Source organism: Sorghum bicolor, chromosome 6, assembly GCF_000003195.3.
Source record: "Sorghum bicolor cultivar BTx623 chromosome 6, Sorghum_bicolor_NCBIv3, whole genome shotgun sequence".
In the NCBI taxonomy this organism is placed as follows: Eukaryota; Viridiplantae; Streptophyta; class Magnoliopsida; order Poales; family Poaceae; genus Sorghum; species Sorghum bicolor.
The window spans coordinates 57081351-57104834 of NC_012875.2; the positions used below are offsets into that span (position 1 = coordinate 57081351).

Here is a 23484-nt window from a genome sequence, read left to right on the forward strand (position 1 = left end):
TGGGCCGCCGGGTGTCGTCAAGGGAGGTCAAGAGTTGTTTGTGGAGATGTCGTGTCGCGTTGCGGGATGGAGAGCGAGGGATGTTGTGGGACACCGAGTCATGGCATGTGGTGACAAGTACCGTTGCGGGCTGCTACTAGCCGCCACAATATGATGAGTGTCGTGGTGGGCTGCCACTGCCGTGTGTTGCCACGGAAAAATGGAAGTCGATGATGAATGAAGGCCAAGCCCTTGAATTGAAAAACCTCATCGCCGGTGAAGGTGACGTCAGGGGCCTCGTGCCTTGGCGAGTTGATTGATGAAGTCTAGGCTGTCGAAGTGATGCCAAATGTTGTATGCCGGTTTACAAGATGTAGGATGCCAAGTGCCGCATGGGAGGTCGAATGCCACATCAGGTCGTAGCATGTCACTAAGCTCCAACGTGGGAGGCCAGATGGCTCCGTAGGATGTTGAGGACACTGTGACACATCGAGTGACGCCACAAACGATGTTGATGAAGAAACTCATTTGGTCCGTACATATGAATCTGCGCATGATGGTCCTCTACCTGGCACACCAATTATCGTTGTTTGTTACTTCTGACTAGTAATATATGTGTTGCGCGTAGTAGATTAGAGGGGCAGCACACATGACACATATTTCTTCTTTTGACGGAGGAAAACCCCACTGCTTTTATAGAAAGTAGATGCATGGCACATATTTATATTGGTTCAATTATGGGGGTGCCTATGTCCAGTGTGTCATAAGTTTTGTATGTGCACAATGTGTTGGGTGCGATTACAAGAAGGAAACCATAGTTATGTATATACAGATTGAAGATTTATTTGAGTGTCGATGAAGGACTTATCCCTCCTCATAGTCTAGGGGTAGGGTTGGCGGTAGAGTTCTCATATTGATCTATAGGTTGGTATTCTAGTCGCTTACGGTAAATAGAGTTCGTTTCCACACAAGCACGCGCACACATGCGCCCACATGCGCACATGTGCACATGCACATGTACACACATACATCTTGCCCATGCTTGTCTACCGAGTAGATGATATATCCCTGCTCGGCTAGACCGCGTCACGACTGAGTAGTTGGACCGACCCACCCCCTATTGGGGTGTCCCTTTTGGCTTTGGTGAGATAACTTTTGTGGCTCATATTATCAATGATATTAATATATGTTTAAACTTGGTCAAAGTTAGTGGAGTTTAACTTACTTCAAATTTAAATTATGCTCCTTAAGTACTTATTATATCTATCATATTTGGGGACACAAGTTCCACTTTTTAGGTCATTACGTCAACCTAAAACTTGCTAAAATGAACTAACGCTGTATACTTTGTGATTAATTTTGGAGTAAGAAATAAAATAAAATGGCATGCCACTTAACTGCCTAGCATTGTTCACCACAGCTAGCATTAACTTTGATACTTCATACAATGGTAGAATTAGAAAGCACCATTAGTATGGATATCAAACTAGTATAAAAAAGGCTCAACAAGCTATACAAATATGGATCATTGGACAACTCTTCTTCAGGATCCTTAGCCGTCGAATCTAGTCCTAGACGTTGATCTCCAACCTCCATTTGTATATAAACATAGCACCCACTCGAACCCTAGCCTAGGCCCCTCACTCCCACCTACGCTGTCGCTGCTCCACTAACTAGGACTGCAATCTCTCCTCAAAATCCTCCACCTATTTCCTCCCTTTGCCGCCATTAACCCATCTTCTTTGTTCTTGGTGCACTACCGGCTGACATCGTCACTCATCCTTGCTCTGTTCCAAGATCAAAGATGTGACACCCCTACCATTGTCCCCTTTTTTCCATTCATTCCCTTTGAGAACCAAGGACTACACTGAATTCAAGTCCTCAATAATTGAACAGATCCATATACAACGACAAAGACTGATGAGAGGATCATAATCTTGGTTGAAGTGAAAATATGCTCAATTTGATGGTGAGTAAGTATGCCCAAGAGTTTATGGTTTTACTTATTTCTTCTATTATTTGGGTACATTACATTACCATCATAGATTATTCCATGATTCTACCACTTAAGTGAGTTACTGAATAGTTATCAAAGTATTACATATAGATGATGTTATTGATCCAACAAATCCATATCATAAATTGGTGGCATCTGACATGCGAATCTGAGGGAAGGCGAGTCTCCCTCCCACTTGCTGGTCTCGAAAGTCCTCGAGCCCTCGATTTTTTAGCATGTATCCATGGTCAAGAGGAAAATATTGGTAGAAGAAGAATATTGTTCCTTCTTAGGCTACTTCTAGTATCCGGTTGTGTGCCCACCTTTGGTTGTTGCCTCTCCACTTAAGTGTTTATGTCATGATTATGTTGCTACTAGCTACCATGGAGTTTTTAACCTTCTATTGCCTATATCTTGGTTTTAACTTTTAACCATACAACATATATTATGATAGTTGTGACTAGGACAAAAAGGCAAGTCTTAAGCAACACAATGATAATATGCTCTTGAACGTCTATGATTCTAGCCTTCAAAAATTCCTCTTTCATTCGTTTTTTACTTCCCACAATACTCTTAGGCCCCTTTTAGTTTTTTGGAATTGAATTCATCCTAATAATCATAATTTAGACACTAATTAAGCTAATATGGTTATATATGGAATATATTTGTATATTATTGTGGGCCATATGAAAGAGATACTTATGTGTTGTATTTATTTTATATGGGAGCAAGTTGAAGAGCATACTATAAGTTGCAACGTAGAAACATAGAATGATCTATAGAATTAATTTTCATCTCACACTTCATGAATTTGAGATAGACTTAAATGTGCACTTTGGAAAGTTGTGGAATGTCAAATTCCAAACTAATCCTAGTCTATAAAATAGATTCTAATTCTCCCAAAATGAAAAGATCCAAATGGCCCCTTACTATCTCTCATTGTCTCATCTGGATCCCAAAACTCGTAGCATGTACACATACGGGTTAGAACCCTACGTGTTTGTGGATCCAGCAATGGTACAGAGTCTGGTTCCAATATACATTGGCACATATGACACTAATATAAATATTTGAGCCACAAACTATCTAGGTAACCACGCAAGTGTATGTTCCACACACAAACATGTTTGCTAGTAGCTACATAGTACACATATACAAGAGGGTTAAGCTATTTTATTGTTGAGATACAACTTATATCTTGAGCAAGGGCAAACATTTGGCATGCGATCATTCTCATGATAAAATTACAGCGAGAAATCCCCAAAACATATCAAGTGTTGTTACCAAAATATACAAATAAAAAAGGAATGACTTAATTATGTCCGGTCATATTTTTATCGACTCCCTGCATCCACACACCCGACGCACGGCGCCCGCCTGCTCTCTTCCACCTCCTTCCCTCCCCCTCTCTCAGATCTCCCGCGAGCTCCTCCACGGCGGCGATCTCCTTCTCGAGCCCACGCTCGTGCCCCACCTCCTTCCTCTCTCTCCTCCTGCGGTGATGGCGGGTTTCAGCGGTGCTGGTGAGGTAAGCCTCCCCCTCCTCCTACTCCTCTTCCTCTTGGATCTGCTCCTTAGGGTTTTGACGAGCTCTTCTTCTAATCTTCTCGAACCCCGACGCCCTTAGAAGGAAATGGGTTTGGGAGAGAAAGGCTGGCCAGACAGTGTGGAGGCTGGGCGAGTGATTTAGGGTCCCTAGCGACGATGGAGGCAGTTGGGTAGGTCGGCCCGGGGGCGCCATGGCCACGGTGGCGGCAGCAAGGGGAAGGGGAAGAAGGCGACGCCGAGTGAGTTAGGGTTTCGCTGAAGATCGTTGTGGCAAGGTGGTGGGTGGCAGCAGGGTGAGGGTCACTAGAGAGAGAAGGCGTCGACGAGGATTGCCGGCGAGGACAAGGATCTAGCAAGAGGTAGAAGACGACCGTGCAAGACCTCATGTTAGATGTGTCTAATCAAAAATACAAATAGACTACCAGGGGTTCTCTAAAAATACTCACAGTCCTGAGGCCCTCAATTGCAAATTGCGCGCCTCCTCCGCCCTTGAATCCTGACCAAAAAAAAAAAAAACACGCAAAGCAGAGCTCCCTCCCTCCTCTCTCTCTCCTCTTCTTCCCCGTCGTGGTGCGGGGCATCTCGCACCCCACCCGTGTGCCCCCGCTCGCCGGTGTGCGCGCTTTCCTAGGGTTTCCTGTGCCCGCGCCGCCCACCCCGCTCTCCTCTCGTCAGCGGCGATGGCGTCGGCGTCGGCGTCGGCCCCGGTGACAGGGGCCGGGGCAGGGGCCGGGGGCGGGAAGGACGACGAGCTCGCCGATCTGGTGCGGCGCCTCGTGGACGCCCTCGCGCGCTACGCTGATCGTCTGCCCTTCGACCTTGATCGTCAGGTTCGCGCTCGGATCTGTGATCCACTGCCGTCTGTTGACGCCTTTTTTGACCAGTCCATGCCTCGTTGCGGGGGATTTGTGGGGTCCAGCCGCCCAAAGACGTCGCCTTGTTTGGGAAAAGCTTTGTTTTTACTACTATTGTCTAGGTAGTGTTGCGCTGTTCTCGGGTAAAATTCTAGGTTCCCAATCATCATCGATTTGGTAATGCGTTTTTTTGCTGTCGCGTATGCTTGGGCTCCACATGTATACGTTGCTGGGTATATATATAGCTCTTGATTTGCAGGTTTTCAATGCAAAAAATGGCCCCCTTTTGAGTTTTGATTAAAGTGATCATGTTTGGCGGTAAGTTTAGGTGATTAGTGTGCCCCCGTCCTGTGATTTTGATGTGTTCTTTGGCTCCATCTTTTTTTTTGGGTATAAAAAACAGAACAATATATGCAAAACAACAAAACAAGTCTAAGTGAATCACTTACGGAAGTGGAACATTTCTTTAAGAAGATCACATTTCTTGATTGTTTCATTTATATGATGTCAAGAAATGGTTTGTCTTTGTGATCTATCATGGAATTAGAATGAGAATTGTTTGCTCTCAGAATTTTCTTTCCTTGTCACTTAACCTAATGTGTTATTAAATTAGTTTTCCAAATACTTGTAGTTCCTAAGGTCAGCAGCATTTTTGTTGCAATGCTTTACATCTTTGTATTCCAAATGCTTTACATCTTTGTATTTCACAACACATGCACTTGATGTGCTTGATATGGTTGGCTTGATTGACAGCATTGTAGCATAACTGTTTTAATAACAGTGTATAGCCAAAGAACATGCTCATATGGTTCATGGTTCCCTTGAGAATTGAAGCAGTCTACCAGAATATATTGTAAGACAAATCTAGCATCTCTCACAACAGGGCTGATCGTTTACTGATGGCAACGTTGCTTTGTCGAAGAAAGTCCAAGCCTTATTTTTGTAGCTACACATAAACAAACGCACCACTGGCATGTTTATGATGTATTAATTTGAGCCCTTGTTACAAGAATTACTGAATTTCTTCATGTTCATGCTTCAGAAACTTCGTTCACTTACTACACTTGCTGCGATCTCGATCACACTTCTGTTTGCCTGGAAAATGTTGAGAGCTCCTCAAGAGCAAGCTCGGAGGCCTCGTAGGAGGGCTGCCCCATCATCTAGCAACACCAGCACTAGATCACAACCAGGTGCTTTAACCACAACAGATGCTTGTTCATCAGCAGATTCAAGAGCACACGAAGCAGTCAACCAGCTTTTCCAGCCAGTAAATGTATTGCTTGATTTCATTTGTTAGATACAGAGATGATGTAGCTGTTTTGCTAGAACTCTTTGGTTTGATAGTTGCTTGTTTCTTCTGCAGCTGACTCTTGAGCAGCTTGTCAGGCATAAGCTAAGCGAAGGACGAAGGGTACTCTGCTATAGCTTCTTCCTCACAATAGTTATCAGATTTATAGAGTAATGCTATATTGATGGATGTTTCTTGTTTTCAGTTCACATGCCGCTTGCTTGGTGTGATTTTGGAAGAAACATCTCCAGAGGAGCTTCAGGTGGGCTGTAATGATGTTGCATTGATGCCAAAACTAACTTCAGTTTACACTAGTCAACTAATGGATTTATATCTTCTTGCAGAACCATGTCACAGTGAAGCCTTCTGTGGTGGAGGTTCTCCTAGAAATTGCAAAATTCTGTGATGTGTATTTGATGGAGCGTGTTCTTGATGATGAAAGTGAGGCAAGTTCTAAATAGCAACACTTTTTTCTTCTTCTTTTGATAATGTGGGATCACATGAATCAATAGCCCTTTGGTCTACGATTTTTCGATTTCATAGTGCTTTCATTATTCTATATGTACTACCTATTACGAAATTTAGAACTTGAATGATTTCTGCAGGGAAAGGTTTTATTGGCCCTGAGTGAAGCTGGACTTTTTGCTGGTGGTGGCTTGATAAAAGATAAGGTAGGCTGCAAGCAACAACTGATTGATGTTCTAGTATTGTTTATAGCCATCGGCTATTTGCTATGTAAATATGTGACCTATCATTTCTTAAAATCTGCAGGTTCTTTTCTGTAGTACAGAGAATGGCCGTACATCTTTTGTTCGGCAACTCGAGCCTGATTGGCACATCGACACAAGTCCTGAAATTGTTCACCAATTAGCTGTAAGTACACAAACGCCGCAACAACATAGTGACAGAAACTTTATTGAGATATTTTTTGATTTGCTATTTATCTATCTATTTATTTGCCTTGCAGAGGTTTATCAAATATCAACTACACATTTCGCCGCAGCGAACTGAAAGAATAGCAACCAATGTTTTCAGCGCTCCAAGCTTGGAACAATATTTTGGAGGCCTAGACCAGAGATAGAGGTAGAGCACATGCGCTGTGATGTCTGTCCTAATAATCAATACATGGAACACCCGTAAACAATAAGAGGATCAAAGATGATAACATGGAACTCCATAAGAAATACCCTAATTTCTATTTAGTTTCTTTATCTGCAGGTCAAACTCCATCCAGCAAAGTGGTGGCGGCTTAGTGATGAGAACGGAGGACATCGTTGTTTTTTATTTTCTCTGCTCGAATGATGAACTCGTTTTTCCTGTATCATGTGTAAAAGCCTGTGCTATGTACTAGTAATCCGTTGTTATGCGATATGCAGTGCCTCACAATCTATGCAAGGAGATAACATATGTAGTAGCTTACATGGCGAATCAGTTGTGTTAATGTACAAGTATAACCAAAGTACCTGCTGCTATTGCCATTCGGTCTTGTCACTGTTGGTCCCCATGAGGCTGCTTATTACGGTAGCAGTTTTTTAAAAAATGAGACTAACGAAAGCCCGGCTTTGCTGCGCGTCCTGTCGTGGCCCAAAATACCGAGCTACATACATACAGTGCCTATCCACTTTTTTCGGTATATATCAAAATTCTTGTCTTTTGTATCATTCTGTGGAATTTGAGAATGTTAAGATAGCTTTAGCAGGAGAAATATGATAATATTAATACATGTAAGGTTAAACTTATCCAATATGTTCCTTTTCAATTAAAATTTAAATAAATTAATAACATATAAGCATGCATCTTTCGTTTGGCTCGAGACTCCCTCAATTTGACCATTTCCTGTAGAATTAGAACTCTTTGAAGGATTATACCTTTAGAGTGAGGCGTCTACTTGGTAATGCTTAGAGGATACTAGTGATTTTGAGACGAGAGCTGTATTTGCTCGTTTCGAGTGGTTGAAGATAAAGTACAAATTTGTCGAGTTCTTCAATGAGAAATAAATATTTACAGCTAACTTGTTTTTATTTGATATCATATGGTTACCTTGTTGCGCTGTTCTTTTTTTCTTTTGACAACAGTTGTGCTGTTCATTGAAATGACATCAAGATGAAGATGACGAATTGTAAAAGATATATTGACTTTTCTGAGCAGATTAGCAACCAATGTTTTCAGCGCTCCAAGCTTGGAACAATATTTTGCAGGCCTAGACCAGAGATAAGAGGTACTCCCTCCATACCTATAAAGAAAATCGTTTAGGACAACGGCATAGTCTTCAAATCCTAACTTTGACTCCTTGTTTTTATAAAATATATTTATCAAAAAGTGGTATATGTATATTTTTATGAAAGTATTTTTCAAGACAAACATATTCATATGGTTTTCACATTTCCAAATTCAAACACTTAAAAGTTATTCATGATTTATATTCCTAATATTTGACTCAAACTTTGTCCAAAACAACTTTCTTTATGAGCATGGAGGAAGTAGATCACATATGTTATGACGTGGAACATAATGTGAGGCTAAAGACTGATCGGCTGTTGCATTTTAACATGGTCGCCACTATCCATTTGAACAAGAACATATCATCTTTCGCAAGTTGCAACCCAAAAAGAAACTCCCCTTGTTTGTGCACTTTCACTTTTTCCAAGCTTTCAAAAATTACCCAGAGAAATAAAATACATGAAGATTCCCAAATGCCACAAAATACAAACTGAGTTCTCCTTTCAGACCGGTTGCTCTTCTTGGCATTTCAAGCATGTACACGTGAACCCGTAATCTGCAAGCTGTGCTTGCCTCTCCTCGTATGGAAGGTCTTCATCGATGTAGGAGATGGTAATCTGGAATGTTCATTGTCAGATCGTTAGTATAGGTGGCAGCATAGCATAGCCGAAGTTCCCATCTTGAATGTTTCAAAAAAAGTTCTCATCTTGATTGCATAATCAAAACGATTTGAACAAATAATAGGATACCTCTTCACCCTTGCTGATAGGCCTCAGAGCAATTATCACTGCATGGCCATCCTTGTCCTGCAGTTGTATTTCAACAGCTCAGATCTGCCTTACTGACGGCAAATTGGAATGAAAAATGAACTAGTCTGCTCAAACAAAAAATGTACACACTCACCTCGTCTCTCTTAAATGCTTTAGCATTTGGACAGCATGAGTGGTTCATGCAACTCTGCAAAGGAAAGAACGCCGTTCCTGCCAGCAAGAAATCATCAGGGACAACAATTTATACTGTTGAGCAAACATAGGCAAATAACAAGTACTGCAAAAGGAGCTGTGCATACCCTCACAAGGGACTGAATAGTCTTCACCTAAAGCATCTAGGAATGGCCCCGTTACCTTCTCTGCTTCCTCCTAGATCACAATGCAATTCAGGTTTACAAGGGTTCTTTCCAGATTAAGAATCATAGAAATTTGGGCAAACTATCAACAGACCTTCTCACTCTCTGGAAGATCATCAATGTGTATGAAATAGTCTTCAACTGGTGATGCGACAACTAAATCACTGCAACAGAGGAGAGGAGAGCATTTTGAGTTATGACTTTGATGTCAAATGCAGAACAGATATTTCAGATATTTGTGCTCATTATAGTTGCAAATAAAATAATGACATCACATGTATGTCCATCAACACTAAAATAAATAAATAAATCCACTTACAGATTGTTCATCTCAAACATGCCAATTATATGGCCATAGATGTCAAGCGAAAACACTAGACCATTGTCAAGGAAACTTCAAAAATGGATAAGAAAATAATTTCAAGGAAACTTATATATGCCAAACAAGTCAGTAGGCTACTGAAAAGGATACAGGGTGCACACTCAGGATCAAAGATTGCATCCTTGAGAAGCTGCAGTGACTGCAAAATAAATCAGCACATCAGTGACTGATTAGATACATCACAACAGAATAAGGTGAATATATTTAGATGTTATTATATAACTTATTATCCTTGCCCAAACAATATTATTAAATTGATACATTAATGAAAAAGATGCTGCATTGAAGTAGCCTACAATACCATCAGTAGAATTTGGACTATTTGTTTCATAATGTCCAATAAAGTGAATTATCTGCTGCGTAATTACCGTAAATGCCAGATCCCTTATTTGCTGTCTAAACAATTCTTCTTCACTGGAATCAACATCTTCAGGCAAAGCAACACATTCCCACCATCTGCAAACATAAGTTTTTTTTTCACAAGTTTGTAGTAGATAAACAGGATTTTCTCACAACTGGCACACACAACAAAGTTCTCCCATCAAGGTACATGGAAGCCATCCAGAACTAGCCTTCTGCTGGTACATTGTGAAGAATAAAGACTAAAGAAATGCCATGCCATTAGCTATTAAAGAAAGTTTGCAGGTTATATTATTCCATTGAGATGTTACTATCACACACACAAAATAAACAATAAATATCATGCTCAACAAGAGCTGTATCATGTAACACTGTTGCTTAGTGATGTACTAACCACTCCAAGTCATCTGAGGAAAAGTCACACAAGCTCATTCCTGTTACCTCTTTTTGAAGCCCATTGAAAGTGGTTTCCAGGCTTCCATGAGGAGCGAAGAGCTCGATTCATGAGACCCATGCTGTCTTTTGAGTTTCCTATATCTCAACAAGGTGAAAGTGATAGCCTGACATATAAAAGCAGATGTTTGTGCACGAGAATCAAGAAATATTAGTGTATGGCAACCTAGAAGGCCAGAAGACAAAAAGGAAACAGAAGTGTTTTTTGTTTTGTTTTGGTTTGGTTTGGTTTGTTTTGTTGGTGTTGTTGCTCTTTTTAGCATTCTTGATATTCACATCATCGTCTTATCATGATATGTTCCATTCTGGTGCATTGGCCTATAGCAGGTTCACAGTTTTGACAGACATTGGCAACTGATATCAACTTTTAAGTCTGATGCTCAATTTTCTGTTTGCATACGACCAAGACTAATCTGCACTATTCGAATCAAATGTAAAAAGATCTCACTTGAACAAGATTAGAAAATGAAAACCAAACATGGTCAATTAGAGTGATGTTTGGATGCCTACGTACTATATAGTATGCATACTTCTGTCACTTACCTTGGCAGCAATCAAAAAAATATCATTGGTTCCTGAAATGAAGAACAACTATCATCAGAAAATAGGTTTACAACTTCAATGAAAGGTGGAAACTGGACATTGTTCCATAATGATGCAGATCATAAATATTTAGTGCTGGCTTACCATTAGCATGCCCTACAAATTTCTGAAGGGCGGATTTCCGTAATGGTTCGGTCTTGGATCCAGCACACAGCAAAGAGTGATAAGAATCCCAATCAGAATCCGCACATGATTGGCTGTACAAATTGCAATATCACTTAACCAAGTTTTCTTCTCAAGACTACATTTATATGAAATATCAAAAAAAAAACAAGAGTATGTTCTATAGCCACAAGTTTTTTTTGTGAGGAGATTAGGTCTGAAGTTACTATAAATAGTGAGAAGAGAAACATATATCATATGTTTTGCAGAGAGAAGTTAGTTTTCAGGCCCATATAATCATCTGTTGTGTCACTTTGCAAATCGAAAAGAATTCACAAATTGTTAGGAACACAGACCTGCAGTAGAGTTCTCCCTCACATCCACCAGGGCAAGCAACAACTGATGGCAGACAGAACTGATCAGTTAAAGGCAATGACATATTACCATCCATAAGTGACATCAGGACCTCTTGTGGCACAGCATTGCTATTCCCACTTGATGCACCAGAGCAGCCAGTACTTGGCCCAGCATCACTCCCATGGCAATGTCTCTCAGTAGAGCCATCAACACTACCACCAAGGCTTTGCAAATACAATCTACGCCCAATTTGGAACTCTATAGAACCAATGAAGCGGAAGCAGTAACTACACACAACACAGTCAATCTGCAAAAAAGGCACATAAAACTTAATACTTCAGAGAAACAGTTCACATAAAAGCCACAATGAATGATCCACTTTCAATCAGATGGGAGAACCTTGTTAAGGCTGTCCTGAGCACCAACCAACATTTGGTCCTTCAGAACAAGGTCGTCTTCAGCAAAGTCCCTATTTGCACAAACACCTGAAAGAACCAGTTTGTTGAAATTGCCAGCTTTTACCTTATGCCAATTTTACACGAGAACAGCAGACTGGATGGCTGCCCTCTAAAGTAATTGCTCAGTAACGGATACCTTTCCCATGCTTGCCACTGTAGCTCACTCTAATGCCATCAGGCTTCTTGGACCGTATGAGTTCATCATAATATTCCTGATGAAGAAAAAAAAAGGCAGCATATTCGTTACCTTATACTAACACTGGATCAACCACCGATGTTAACAACTAAATATAGGCCCCCTCTCATAATTTTGCATCAACGCTATCGAAGCCTAAGATATCACACCAACAGCGCCATGAAAGGCCAATATATACCACGCTAACGCCATGAATGAAAAGCCTAAATTTGGCAATATTGGAGCAGAGTAACAGCTTTGATGCCACGAGACTGTTCAATTAGGGGATTCTCAAGCAAACAGGCTAGTCGTACAGAATGGGCCGGAAAGAAAGCAAGTACCTGAGCGGATTGGAGAGGAGGCGTGGCGAGGAGCTGGGCGATTTGGGGCGCGAACTCCCTGTCCAGATCGCACGGGCTGACGCCAATACCACCCATGCCGTTGGTGGGGTGCCAACCGGGGTTTCTCGCGGCGGGTTCGTCAGCCCCTGGCCGCCGCCGCTGCTTTTGCTGGCCGCTGGGGTTTGGGGGTTTGAGGTTTGAGCTCAAGCGTACGGAGGTTGTAGCACGCGTTCGCCACAATGAAGACGTAAATATGATTTTACGCGTTCGTCTCCAGTAACCTCCGGCTCAAGTCCTTTATCTCTTCCATGTTTAATCATGAGAAAGCAAAGTAAAGCCTCCAGTCAATTTGATTTAAATTAAACTAGACTAGATTATATTCTAGTATGCAAAATTTATCGCATGAAAAATAGTGCAACATGCACAAATCAAAGTGTGTTGGGTATGTCTGAGGCCATGAACGGTTGGACGGTATGTTAACCATCAGAGTTCAAAGTTTTAAGTAGGAGTTGCAAATTCTAAGGGTTTTCGTAGATGGGTGATTTTTTTGCTAAAATATATTTTTTATTTGAAAATACTATTACTTGTTAAACAAGACTTATGAATTATGTCAATCAATCTGCACATGTGTGCCGAAGGTTGGGAGATAGTTTCCTCAGTTCTACCTCTTTTTGTGCCAGAAAATTCTATGGCTCATTTGTGGCCCCATTTAATTGTTTGACTGGAATTACTGGATTTCGGTATTTTCACCATGAAGGGTAAAGAAACCAGAATATCAAACTACGGTGATTGTGAATGGTAAAAACCAAAACAAGCTATACGATGATGAATTACTCCCGACAATCAAAAGAAGTCACACAACCGCGTTGTTGTTGACTTGTTGTGGACTTAAAGAGTGTGGTTTGGATGCTGAAACAACTGGGCGCTGACAGGATGATTCCGATTTAAGAGATGTTTGGCTAGGTTTGCCTAGCCCTAGATAGCAACGACTCCCCTGGATTTCTTTCTCGAATTCCCCTCATACGGAGATGAGCTTAGATTTATAGTGACAATATTTGTTTTCGGTAGAATCTATCATATACCAAGGGATTGTTTGGTTTGAGCCCAAGCAGAATTGCCTAACTCATGCATGAATCTCATACCTCCAATTTGTATGCTTGGGGCTCAGATTCCTTCCTGGGCCAAGAGGCCTCCAACCAAACAGTCTCTAAGGCACTAAGCCATAATTATCCGATTCAATCTCTTCATATGTTAGTGAATCATGGAAGCCAAATAGTCGGAGCACCACCCTCCCTTCATCATTTATCATTACTCAAGGTTACAAAAAGCTATAGGCGCTAAGCGAGAACGGACCTCTGATTAGAGCTTAAATGTTTTCTACATTAAGGCTTATAGTAGTAGAATTTTGAAAATATACCTACGAAGCAATTATCATCGGCGCAGTCACCACGTAAAATGAAGCAATTTAGGCAAACACCTAGTGCCCTTAGCTATACCCATGGGCCTTTCCATCCAATAAAATCTTCCATAAAAGGAATATGAGATGGGACGAACTTAGTCCTGTGTTTGGTTACATAGATAGGTTGATTCTAGTTTTTGTTTGTTTGTTTGAGCTTGACCTAGTAACGGTACTAATCTTTTCTAACACTATATCATCATGAACCAACACATTGCTTCTTTAGTTTGCATTCCATTGTTGTGATGCACGTACAATTTTACTAGTCAATGTTTGAATAGCAGTTCATGGTTTGAAGTTGGAGGAACGGCTGTAGATTATTATATATGTAACACACAATAGCTCCCAAATGTTGTTTGGGCATTCAAATGCAGCAACCTCTGAATAATGCATGCTACTCAAGATGGTAGAGGTTAGCGGCCGGGGGAGTAGACAGTAGACGACGCGCGCAGATGCAACCTAGTATATACATATACAACTTGATAAAAGGATAGCTCTGACAACTACCTCCAATAATTAGAGCCTGTTTGGTTCCCCTTACTAAATTTTAGCTAGCTAAAATTATTTTAGCTACTCTTGAGTGACTAATGGAACTAAACTATTTTAGCTCATTTTAGTCAATATGTTTGGAACTTTAGCTACTAAAGTGACTAAAGTTTAGCTAGCTAAAATTTAGTTGGTGGAACCAAACAGGGCCTTAGATGGATCGCAGTTACAGTACGCGTATACTAATGCATGAAGTTAAGTACAGACACAAATAACTTGTCAACTGATGTCTGTTTGAACAAACATAGCTCTGTCGTGCTCGCTCATGAACAATTAATCTCTTATTACTATATATATATATATATATATATATATATATATAACAGCAAAGGACTCATCATCAATCAAAGTGTCAAAGCACTAACCAGCATAATCATGCCATGGCGGCGATGCAAATGGGACACATGATACGGGCAGCCTGTTTGTCGTCATCCACGATCCAGTCCAACCACCGGACGTGGAGCTCCATTTATTTGCAGGCCAGCTTCACCATTCGTACGTAACTGCAAGCAGCACCTCTCCCAACTCCCCTGCAGCTAGCTAGCTTCCGGCGCCTCTTCCATAGGTCCTGCGAAAATGCCCGCGCTGCTGGTGAAGGCTCTGGCCGCCCTCTTGGCAATGGCCGCCGTGGCCGAGCTCGCCGCCGCCAAGAACTACACGATCCAGTGGTCCGTCAGTGGGAACTACGGCGACTGGTCGTCCAACAACGCCGTCAGCGTCGGCGACACCGTCGGTGAGCCGAGCATGCTCCCGATCGAATCCTTCCTGCCTATACTGTAGATATGTACTGTATCTGACCGAGTTTTTTGTACGCACGCCGCCGAACGGCCGGCGGGTTGTTGGCGCCGCAGTGTTCACGTACGGGCCGCCGCACACCGTCGACGAGCTGCCGTCGGAGGCGGACTACAAGGCGTGCAGCTTCGACAACTCGGTGTCGTCGGACCAGAGCGGCAGCACGGCCGTCACGTTCGACAAGGCCGGCACCAGGTACTTCGCGTGCGCCGCGGCGTCGCACTGCAGCCAGGGACAGAAGGTGGCCATCACGACCGCCGGCGCGGGCGCTTCCCCGGCGCCTAAGCCCAAGGAGAACTCGGCAGCGACGGCGATGGCCGGGCTCGCGGTGAAGCTGGCGCTTGGCCTTGGCGTCGGAGGCGCCGTGCTTGCTGCCTTCTAGTTCTGAGCGCTTGGTTCTCGGAGCTCTGGTCCGTGGTTCAACTCGTGCTTGCTGTGTGTCCAGTTAGTCAGCTCTTCAATATGCTGTCATTCTGTGTGTGCGTCCCCTGTTTGCTTGAGTATTTTTCAGCGAAAGAAGTGTTTTCCTCTTACAACATTTCAACATCAGGATAAGCCAAATTTTAGCGAAACGAACAGGGAACAAACAGGACTTCATGAGACTGAATTTTCATTGGAAAGCAAACGTCCGCTCTAACTGAATGTGTAGTTCTTGCAAATTTGATGCTCTCAGCATGGCGCTGTGGAATACCGAAAGTCCAAAACCACAAAACAACACGACCAACCTTTGCCAACCATGCATCCTTTTTACCCTTGCCAAGGTTTGCACCAGAGTTCCTTTAAGGATACATAACTTCTGACAAAGTTCATGCAGATAAGAGAAAATAAGCCTAATAAACGGAGTACCTGACTACCAGTGAAGAGTTCCATTGCTAGAGAACAACCAAATTAAAGCTACTATGCAACAGCACGGCCGGCCTGCCGCAACATCCAACGGCAGTGTAATCATGCAAAACTAATAACACACATTAGCTAGGTCTGGGCATATTTGTACAAGCAACATTTGCCCACAGGCCACAGAAACAACCAGAGCATACAACTGCAAAATGATTGTGCCAACAGCCAAGGCAGGTTAGCCAGAGATATCCACCTTAGGACTGCCTCGTCCCCCCAAAGAGAAACCTGAGGTCTTCCTCAGTGAGCTTGTCGTTCAATATGTTCCCGTCATAAACACGTTTTACATTTTTTCTCTTCATCTCCTGACAAGTGACAAAACACAAATTTTGAACGAGAAAAGGAGAGGGGGTTAGAAAGAGAAGTTTGTATTGCGGGCATGTGTTGTTATTATTAACTAAACTGACACTGTTATGAACAATGAGGAAAGAAACTAAAGTAGGACACTGATTAACATATATTCAAATTTCATTTTTGTGATTGTAAATTACAAGTGAACCTCAACATTATGCCTTTACTCTTTTAGATTCTAGTAAAATACAGTAACTTGCATGCCCATTGTGCAGAAGAATAGCCCATGACTCTAGTAGGGTCGGGAATAGTAAGGTACTACCTACCTGCAGCTGTAGAACACGCTCTTCAATCGTTCCTTTGACCACTAAACGGTACACAGTTACCGGACGGGTTTGACCAATTCTATGAGCTCTGCCAATTGCTTGATCCTCTATAAAAGGGTTCCACCAAGGATCAGTGATGATGACATGTGAAGCAGCAACCAGGTTGAGGCCAACACCAGCCGCTTTCAAAGACGCAAGCACTACTGTCACCTGAAGAACGAAAAATGGTTCTATGTATTAGCTGGTGAAATGTTAAAGTCTGGATTTGTGTTAAAGTCTTTCAAACAGTTCAAATTCCTGCTACAATAGAGCAGAGTAAGGAAGGACCTCTGGGTTTGTGTTGAAGTCTTTCACTGCTTCGTCTCTGGCTTTCCGATTCATCTTCCCATCGAGCCTCCTGAATTGTATACCATTGCTGTTCAATAAAGGCTGCAGCAGGTCCAGCATCCTGGTGAACTGGGAGAATATTAAAACCTTCTCAGGAGCTGATTCAATTGTACTTGATTCAATATTACTATCGCTCTCAGTAAAGGCGTGCTTGTTCATAATTGAGTTCAGTATATCGACTATTGCTTTCATCTTCGAGGAGACATAACTTCTCTCCAATATTGTAGAACATTGTTCATAATCAATTCGACTTTTCACAAGACAAGGATGGTCACAAGCAAGTTGACATTCCTTCAACAGTGCTAGGATTCGATCAAAGGTATAGTCCTGTAGTGTGAACAGAAAATCAGCATCAGATATCGTTCCCGAAGTTCTGGAACAAACATAACTTTTTTTGAAAGTGACATGAACACCGGATAGGACTTGTTAATTAAAGGTATTGTGATTTTTGAATCAAAAGTGGTATGAATAGTAAGGGTAAATCTAAAGCAAGGATATGGACTTGATTTTATTAGACACTTTTATCCAAACAAATATCTCCACATATAACGGGTGTTTTGGACCTATCCTACTGAGTACGGGCATTTATTGACACATTGTAATGAGTTGGAGTAAAAAACGGAACTTACCATCAATATTTCTTCATAGAATTGGAGAAGCCACGAGTAGAATTCTTGCTCTGCTGGGGTGAAAATTATTTCTCTCATCTGAATTGTCTTTGGTGGCAATTTAATGATTGGTTCCCCGTCGATGAGTGTGTCTATATGCAAACATTTTTAAAGTTCATCAACGATAGAACAGCACAATGGGTGAAGAACTGAGGTAAAGCCACTACAGGTATTGAAAGAGCATATTACAAAATTTGATAGAAGCAAAAAAAAAGAAAGTTCCTTAAGAAATCATATATATAGGAAGCTGAAAGACAACATCCAAATAAAATAAAATGCGCCTAACATCAGTTTTGAACAAAAAAGAAATTAATCAAATCCTTTAATTACGTAACTCCACGATTCAGTTTTTTCCAGTTTTATGATACCCTTTTTTTCTTGAGGTTTTGTGATATCCTTCATAGCAGTTGGCCGGTTTTTCTTGAGGAACTAAACACGGCCTATAAGATTGTAAAATATTTGTGGAGAATTCAAACTCCCTTGGGAGACTTGCAGAAACATATCATCTTGTTTTTTTTTCTTTGAAAGAACAACAATGGCTTTGCCATAATTTTTATTAGACGAGAGAAATAAAAAGCACAAGAATGGCGGTACCATCACAACCTCCTAAAGCGACTATTTTCTACAAAAGTCCATCGCGTTTTGGCAAATCAAGTTGGCCAGTTTTTTTTTTTTTAATACTAATCATTGGCTCTATGGCCTCAAGTTGGCCGGTTTTGGTCTATAGCTAAGGCCTTGTTTAGTTTTTTTTTGGGCTATAGCATTTTATGTCCAACTACAGACTAACTAGGCTTAAAAATTTCGTCTCACAAATTACAGACAAATTATGTAATTAATTTTTATTTTTATTTATATTTAATGTTCTATGCATGTTTCGTAAGATTCGATGCAATAGAAAATCTAAAAAAGTTTTTGAACTCATAACAGTTTTTTTTCCATTAAATCTTGCATGGAAGGCACTAGCCTCACTCCTTTCTATATTCTCTCCTCTCTTTTCTTTTCTGCGATTTAATTTACTAATCAATCAGTACTTGAAAGTACCGCAACCGAATTCAGATGAGAAGGCAGAGAAGCCGAAGAGAATGAGTCAGAAGCACCTGAAGGTAAATAGAAGTAGGGGAAGCTGGTGCTTGGCGAGAATCCGCTTCAAGCTATCTAGACCGTTGAATGCGAAATCAGACAGTCGGCAACATTTAGGGCGACATGGACGCCGCTTCTATCGCAGAATCAGAAGTGCTTGTAGTTTCTAACGGGTCACTCTTATTCAGAGTTTACTTCCCAAAAAAATTTGCAAAATTTTTCAGATTCCCCGTCACATCGAATCTTTAGACATATGCATGAAGTATTAAATATAGACAAAAATAAAAACTAATTACACAGTTTGGTCGGAATTGACGAGACGAATCTTTTGAGCCTAGTTAGTCTATGATTGGACAATATTTGTCAAATACAAACGAAATTGGCACTATTCACGTTTTGCAAAATATTTTGGAACTAAACAAGGCCATAGTCTTATTCAGAGTCTAGCCAAAATGCCAAATTCATTCTGCGAGTTCGGATTTACTGTTGGCCAAATTCTGGAGTCCTATAGAATTTGTGACCGTTCCCAAGGATTGCACACTTCTGATCTGACATCTGACATTTGAGTATCTTGAGTTACAAGCATGCACTATTTTCTGGTTCGGCAAGAGTAAGGTGGTTAGTATACTCCGTAGCTGTGAAAGGCCAAATTATCCCATCGTCGCCCCATGTATTCCTCTTCCACATTGTTTCCGTGTATTCCTCTTCCACCTTTGTTACGATTTTTAGAATTTTAATTGAAGCACAAAAACACACCTATAGAACCTTCTGAACATATAGAGTACCATGCAATTCCTCTAGGAACTATCCAAATGTCTTTTGCTCAGCCTACTCTTACAAATTCAACGTCCAATATAACCATTATTTACATATGATAGCTATTTAGTAGCTCTCGGGCCCTCACACCTGTACCTTTGAAATCGCCAAAACCAAATAATCCTAGTAGCATATTTATATATGAACTTTACAATGGAGCAGACAAATCATTTACAGCGAACCCCCAGTAATTATTCATCCATCAGATTACCACTACCGTCATCGGGCAGCCTAATTTACTCGTTTTTTTGCTCTCCATGAAAATCCTTCGTGAATCTGCCTGTGACCGATTTACGCCTTGAAACGAACAACAATGCACGATATATCATCTTTACTCTCTCTTTTTTGCGCTTCAGCAGTTAGTTGCTTGGCAGCAGCATAGGGATCCTTGTACCTTTTGGCCAAATCGACAACCTCTTGATTGTTCATCACCTGGTACGGTCGATAAAAGGAAAAGTATTAAGAGTGCAGCCATGGATATGCTTCTGGTCGGCTATATCCTGGCCATTTGGACAAATTTTAAAATAACATGCCACACCTTCCAAAGACCGTCACTCGCAAGGACAAGTAGCTCAGCAGTGTGATCTATGTCTTCGACTTTTATATCAGGCTCTGATCTCAATAGTGATTTTAGATTCCTGTCTCCAAAAGCTCTGGAGACAGCCAACTGACCACATACTCGGGGAACATCTCCTGAAAGTTCAAGTGTTAGATTCAATATGCTGTCGACAGAAAATTTCAGATAACATTGTTCTGCTTATGTTTAAGGCATATGGTTTTGTTTCATTATTTATCTAGGAATAGAATATTAAAGGATAAGAATTGCAATCAGAGTTTCCAAAAGATTTACTAATTCTCTGCAATTATGATTATATTGGAAACTATAACATATGGTAGCTTTAAATTGTCTTCCAGGTAAAACAAATATATGATTTCCACCAGAAGGTGATCATGGAAATGTGTGTGCAACTGTGAACACAGGAACCAATCTTCAAGTTAGCACACTGCAATGTTTATGTGTTTGGCAATTATCCCTAAATATTTATGCTGTTACAGTAACCACTGAGTTGAGTGTGCACAGAAGGTTAAGGGAGCCAAAACAACTTACTACCCATTTATACAATAGTATAAGGTAATACCAACCCCATTGTGGCACAAGAAAAAAAAAGTTTAGAACTATTGCATAAAACAAGCACTGGAATACAAAGGGAAGGCTACTATACCATACCATGAAATGAAGAGAACTTGTTCAATTACATCTTAAGTTAGGGTCTGGTGCAATTTACCGAGAAAAAAAGAACACATAGGGCTAGTGAACTGTTGCCCCCGAAAAGGTCAACATTGACGAATAATATATGAACCTTTTCAGCCCTTTGACATCATGTTTCGAAATCTGAACTAATATTTATGTTTTAAGAATAAATAGTAATGCCATTACACATTACTGGAGTAAGGAGTTATCTCTCAAGACTTATTTTTGAACCAGAGAGGAAGCACATACATTGACTACTGCCATATTTCATATAAACTGATCAAATATGGCAGTGATGATTTGACTTCAAAAATTGCACTGTCCAAAATGACCTAATATGGTGTTGTTGCAATGTGCAATCATTAAGCCATTAGCAGCATCTTTTTTTATAAAAATGTATGCTTTTATTAAATATGATATGACTTGTCATGTGCAATTTATATCAAAACATACTTGGAACGGTCTCAATAATAGAGTACCACATGGTGTTGTCCGATAAACACCTTCATTTGACTAGCAGTAAAGATTAAAATAAAGTAATTATGTTACAGAACTTGGCTAGTAAACACCTTTTATTTTCCCCACACCTAATAGCTGTTCAATAAGATTCCGTCAACAAAAGCTTCACTAAGATTGTGTATTTGAAATGTTCAAATGCTCCGGAACAAGGACAATGAATCAAATATTGAAAAGGCACCCTGGTCAAGTGGTCATTTAAATCAGGGTACCGTGCCTAAAGAGTAAAAAATGAGGACACACCTGGCATATTTGAAACAAAGCCACCCCTATTTTCAATTACACTTCGCTCAACATTCGGGTCATGGTCTATTGACATCTGTATGGGCTCACCACCTTTCAAAAGAACAGCTCTTGAATCACCAACATTAGCTACCCATAACTTCCTGCCATTCACAAGAATGGCAGTTACAGCAGTGGAGCCACCCTGTCCCAAATCTGGAGTATGTGACAGAATAGCCTGGTCTGTTTTTTCATACGCTTTTGTAATCGCTCTATCTGTATGTGTCCAAAACTCTTCCTAAAATAGCATGACAAGATTATGATCACCACACAGATAGCGGATTAATAGTTGTTGAAACAAAAGCTTAAAACTTACCTCATTCAAAATATTTGTAAATAGATTCTTCTGTAAATACGCAGGAACGGTGTCTCCTAGATGACCATCATAAATAGCAAAAAGACCAAGCTCGTTTCCTTTGACCTCAACAAGATCGACAAAATGATAGTCCTCCATTGGATGATTCGTCATCCCTCTTACAAGGTTATATCCATAGGAGACCTTGACTTGCCCGTGACAGACTTTCCCTTTACCAGATGCTGTTGACCCATGCCCCGTGAACTGCATACAAGCGACCAATCAGCAAGAGCGATGATGTGAATGAAGTGCTAACATGAGGCAGATTGCAATTTGTAGAGCTCCTAGCTTATTCACGAGCTTCATGAATAATGACAGCTTATGAACGTCTATTTTTAGAGTGATTGCGGGTCGAGAGATAACGTTTAGTGAAACTCGTTTCGCTAGACGCTAGCATCATGATGGTATTTCATGTCAACAAGTCAATATAGTCACTAGTTATTACTAGTGCCACAGGAGCATACTACATATTACTTCAGCATGTTTTTTCTTCACTACTATTCAGCTATAATATGAAAGGATGAAGAAAAAAAATCATTCCACTCCAATAAAAACTTAAGCTTTATTTAATTTACGCAGGAAAACAGGGTATCTTCCTATCAGTGATTCAAACACGAAATTAATTGACAAAAGCTTCAAAAATTCTCCACGGATGGTAAGTATATATGTCCCAAAAAAGCACCGCGGAAACTGATCAGAAGTGGGACTTACATCTGAGCAACCGGCGCCGAAGCAGCAGAACTTTTCCATGTCTTGGTAAGCCAGACTCAGTTCCAATCCAGGAACTGAAATTTTTAGAACCCAAACAAAAGGGGGGACGGAGAAATCCGAAAGCCCCCCACAGCGACCGAAACCTCCGCTAGCACCAGAGGCGGACCTAGCATAGGACATGGGTGTACACCCGATAATTTTTGCAGAAACCCGGAGTCAGTAGGTACCGATTAGATCCGAATAATTACACATAGCTCGTGTACTAGGGTTTGGCTGCTCGGCTTCGTGCAGCGGGAAGGGAGGGGAGAGAGAAGGGGAGCGGGCGTACCTGGTGCGTGCTCCGTGCTCGGCGCCGGCGAAGGGCCGCGGCGCTCGACGCCGCGAGTAGAGAGGAAGGTGGGAGAGGGGGAGAGAGGCGAACGGAGAGGGGGGAAGGGAGGGCAGGTGGGCTGAGGATTGCAGGTCTCCACTGGCGCAGCAGTCGTCGCCGCGTCGTCGGCGTTAGCGGGTGGGGTGGGGGGGTTGGAATGGGTCAACCGGGAGTTTAGTGTTTGACCCACACTACCCAACAAATTAATTTCGGGATTTTTTGGTTGCCCTGACCCAATGCAATGCGGTCCCCATCAGCCCAGATGACCGGTGGGTTCCCGTCCAGCGTGAAATCGGGCCCTCGATTCCCTTTTTCTTTTTCAAACCAAATTATTAAACACATGAGGGTGTCCGGACCTACTCTCTTCGTGTGGAATTGAGTCTTTTTCTTCCTCCATCCTAAATTATAAGTTTGTTTAACTATTTCTATCCCAAATTTAACCACTCATCTTATTCAAAAAGTTTGTACAAATATAGTCAAATTTAAGTTATTCTTAAAAA

At 41.3% G+C, this 23484-nt stretch overlaps 4 protein-coding genes across 5 annotated transcripts; 2 read left to right on the top strand and 2 right to left on the bottom strand.

Annotated features, from left to right (window-relative positions):
* Positions 4016 to 7156, top strand: LOC8066833 (peroxisome biogenesis protein 22). 2 transcript variants are annotated; one of them, XM_021463358.1, is made up of 9 exons: positions 4016 to 4353; positions 5420 to 5650; positions 5741 to 5788; positions 5871 to 5927; positions 6010 to 6111; positions 6271 to 6336; positions 6437 to 6538; positions 6633 to 6748; positions 6869 to 7156. In XM_021463358.1, the coding sequence occupies exons 1-8, from the start codon at positions 4204 to 4206 to the stop codon at positions 6744 to 6746; spliced, it is 870 nt and encodes a 289-aa protein (XP_021319033.1). In that variant the 5' UTR covers positions 4016 to 4203; the 3' UTR covers positions 6747 to 6748; positions 6869 to 7156. The 2 variants fall into 2 exon arrangements, with proteins under 2 accessions (XP_021319033.1, XP_002447149.1); XM_002447104.2 differs by having other exon boundaries at positions 4018 to 4353; positions 6884 to 7156.
* LOC8066834 (histone-lysine N-methyltransferase ATXR2) lies at positions 8180 to 12470 on the bottom strand. Its single transcript, XM_021463357.1, has 15 exons — positions 12243 to 12470; positions 11863 to 11938; positions 11668 to 11753; positions 11268 to 11575; positions 10894 to 11006; positions 10750 to 10781; positions 10195 to 10313; positions 9762 to 9849; positions 9484 to 9532; positions 9331 to 9385; positions 9106 to 9175; positions 8955 to 9024; positions 8789 to 8865; positions 8635 to 8691; positions 8180 to 8502 (listed from the first exon to the last, which is right to left on the bottom strand). Exons 1-15 carry the CDS (start codon positions 12336 to 12338, stop codon positions 8389 to 8391), a joined length of 1410 nt encoding a protein of 469 aa, XP_021319032.1. The 5' UTR covers positions 12339 to 12470; the 3' UTR covers positions 8180 to 8388.
* On the top strand, positions 14724 to 15661 carry LOC8074746 (blue copper protein). The gene is made up of 2 exons (XM_002447105.2): positions 14724 to 14977; positions 15096 to 15661. The coding sequence occupies exons 1-2, from the start codon at positions 14821 to 14823 to the stop codon at positions 15416 to 15418; spliced, it is 480 nt and encodes a 159-aa protein (XP_002447150.1). The 5' UTR covers positions 14724 to 14820; the 3' UTR covers positions 15419 to 15661.
* On the bottom strand, positions 19444 to 23122 carry LOC8074747 (probable protein phosphatase 2C 41). The gene is made up of 6 exons (XM_002448532.2): positions 22943 to 23122; positions 22615 to 22780; positions 21865 to 22107; positions 21510 to 21786; positions 20037 to 20191; positions 19444 to 19930 (listed from the first exon to the last, which is right to left on the bottom strand). The coding sequence occupies exons 2-6, from the start codon at positions 22651 to 22653 to the stop codon at positions 19790 to 19792; spliced, it is 855 nt and encodes a 284-aa protein (XP_002448577.1). The 5' UTR covers positions 22654 to 22780; positions 22943 to 23122; the 3' UTR covers positions 19444 to 19789.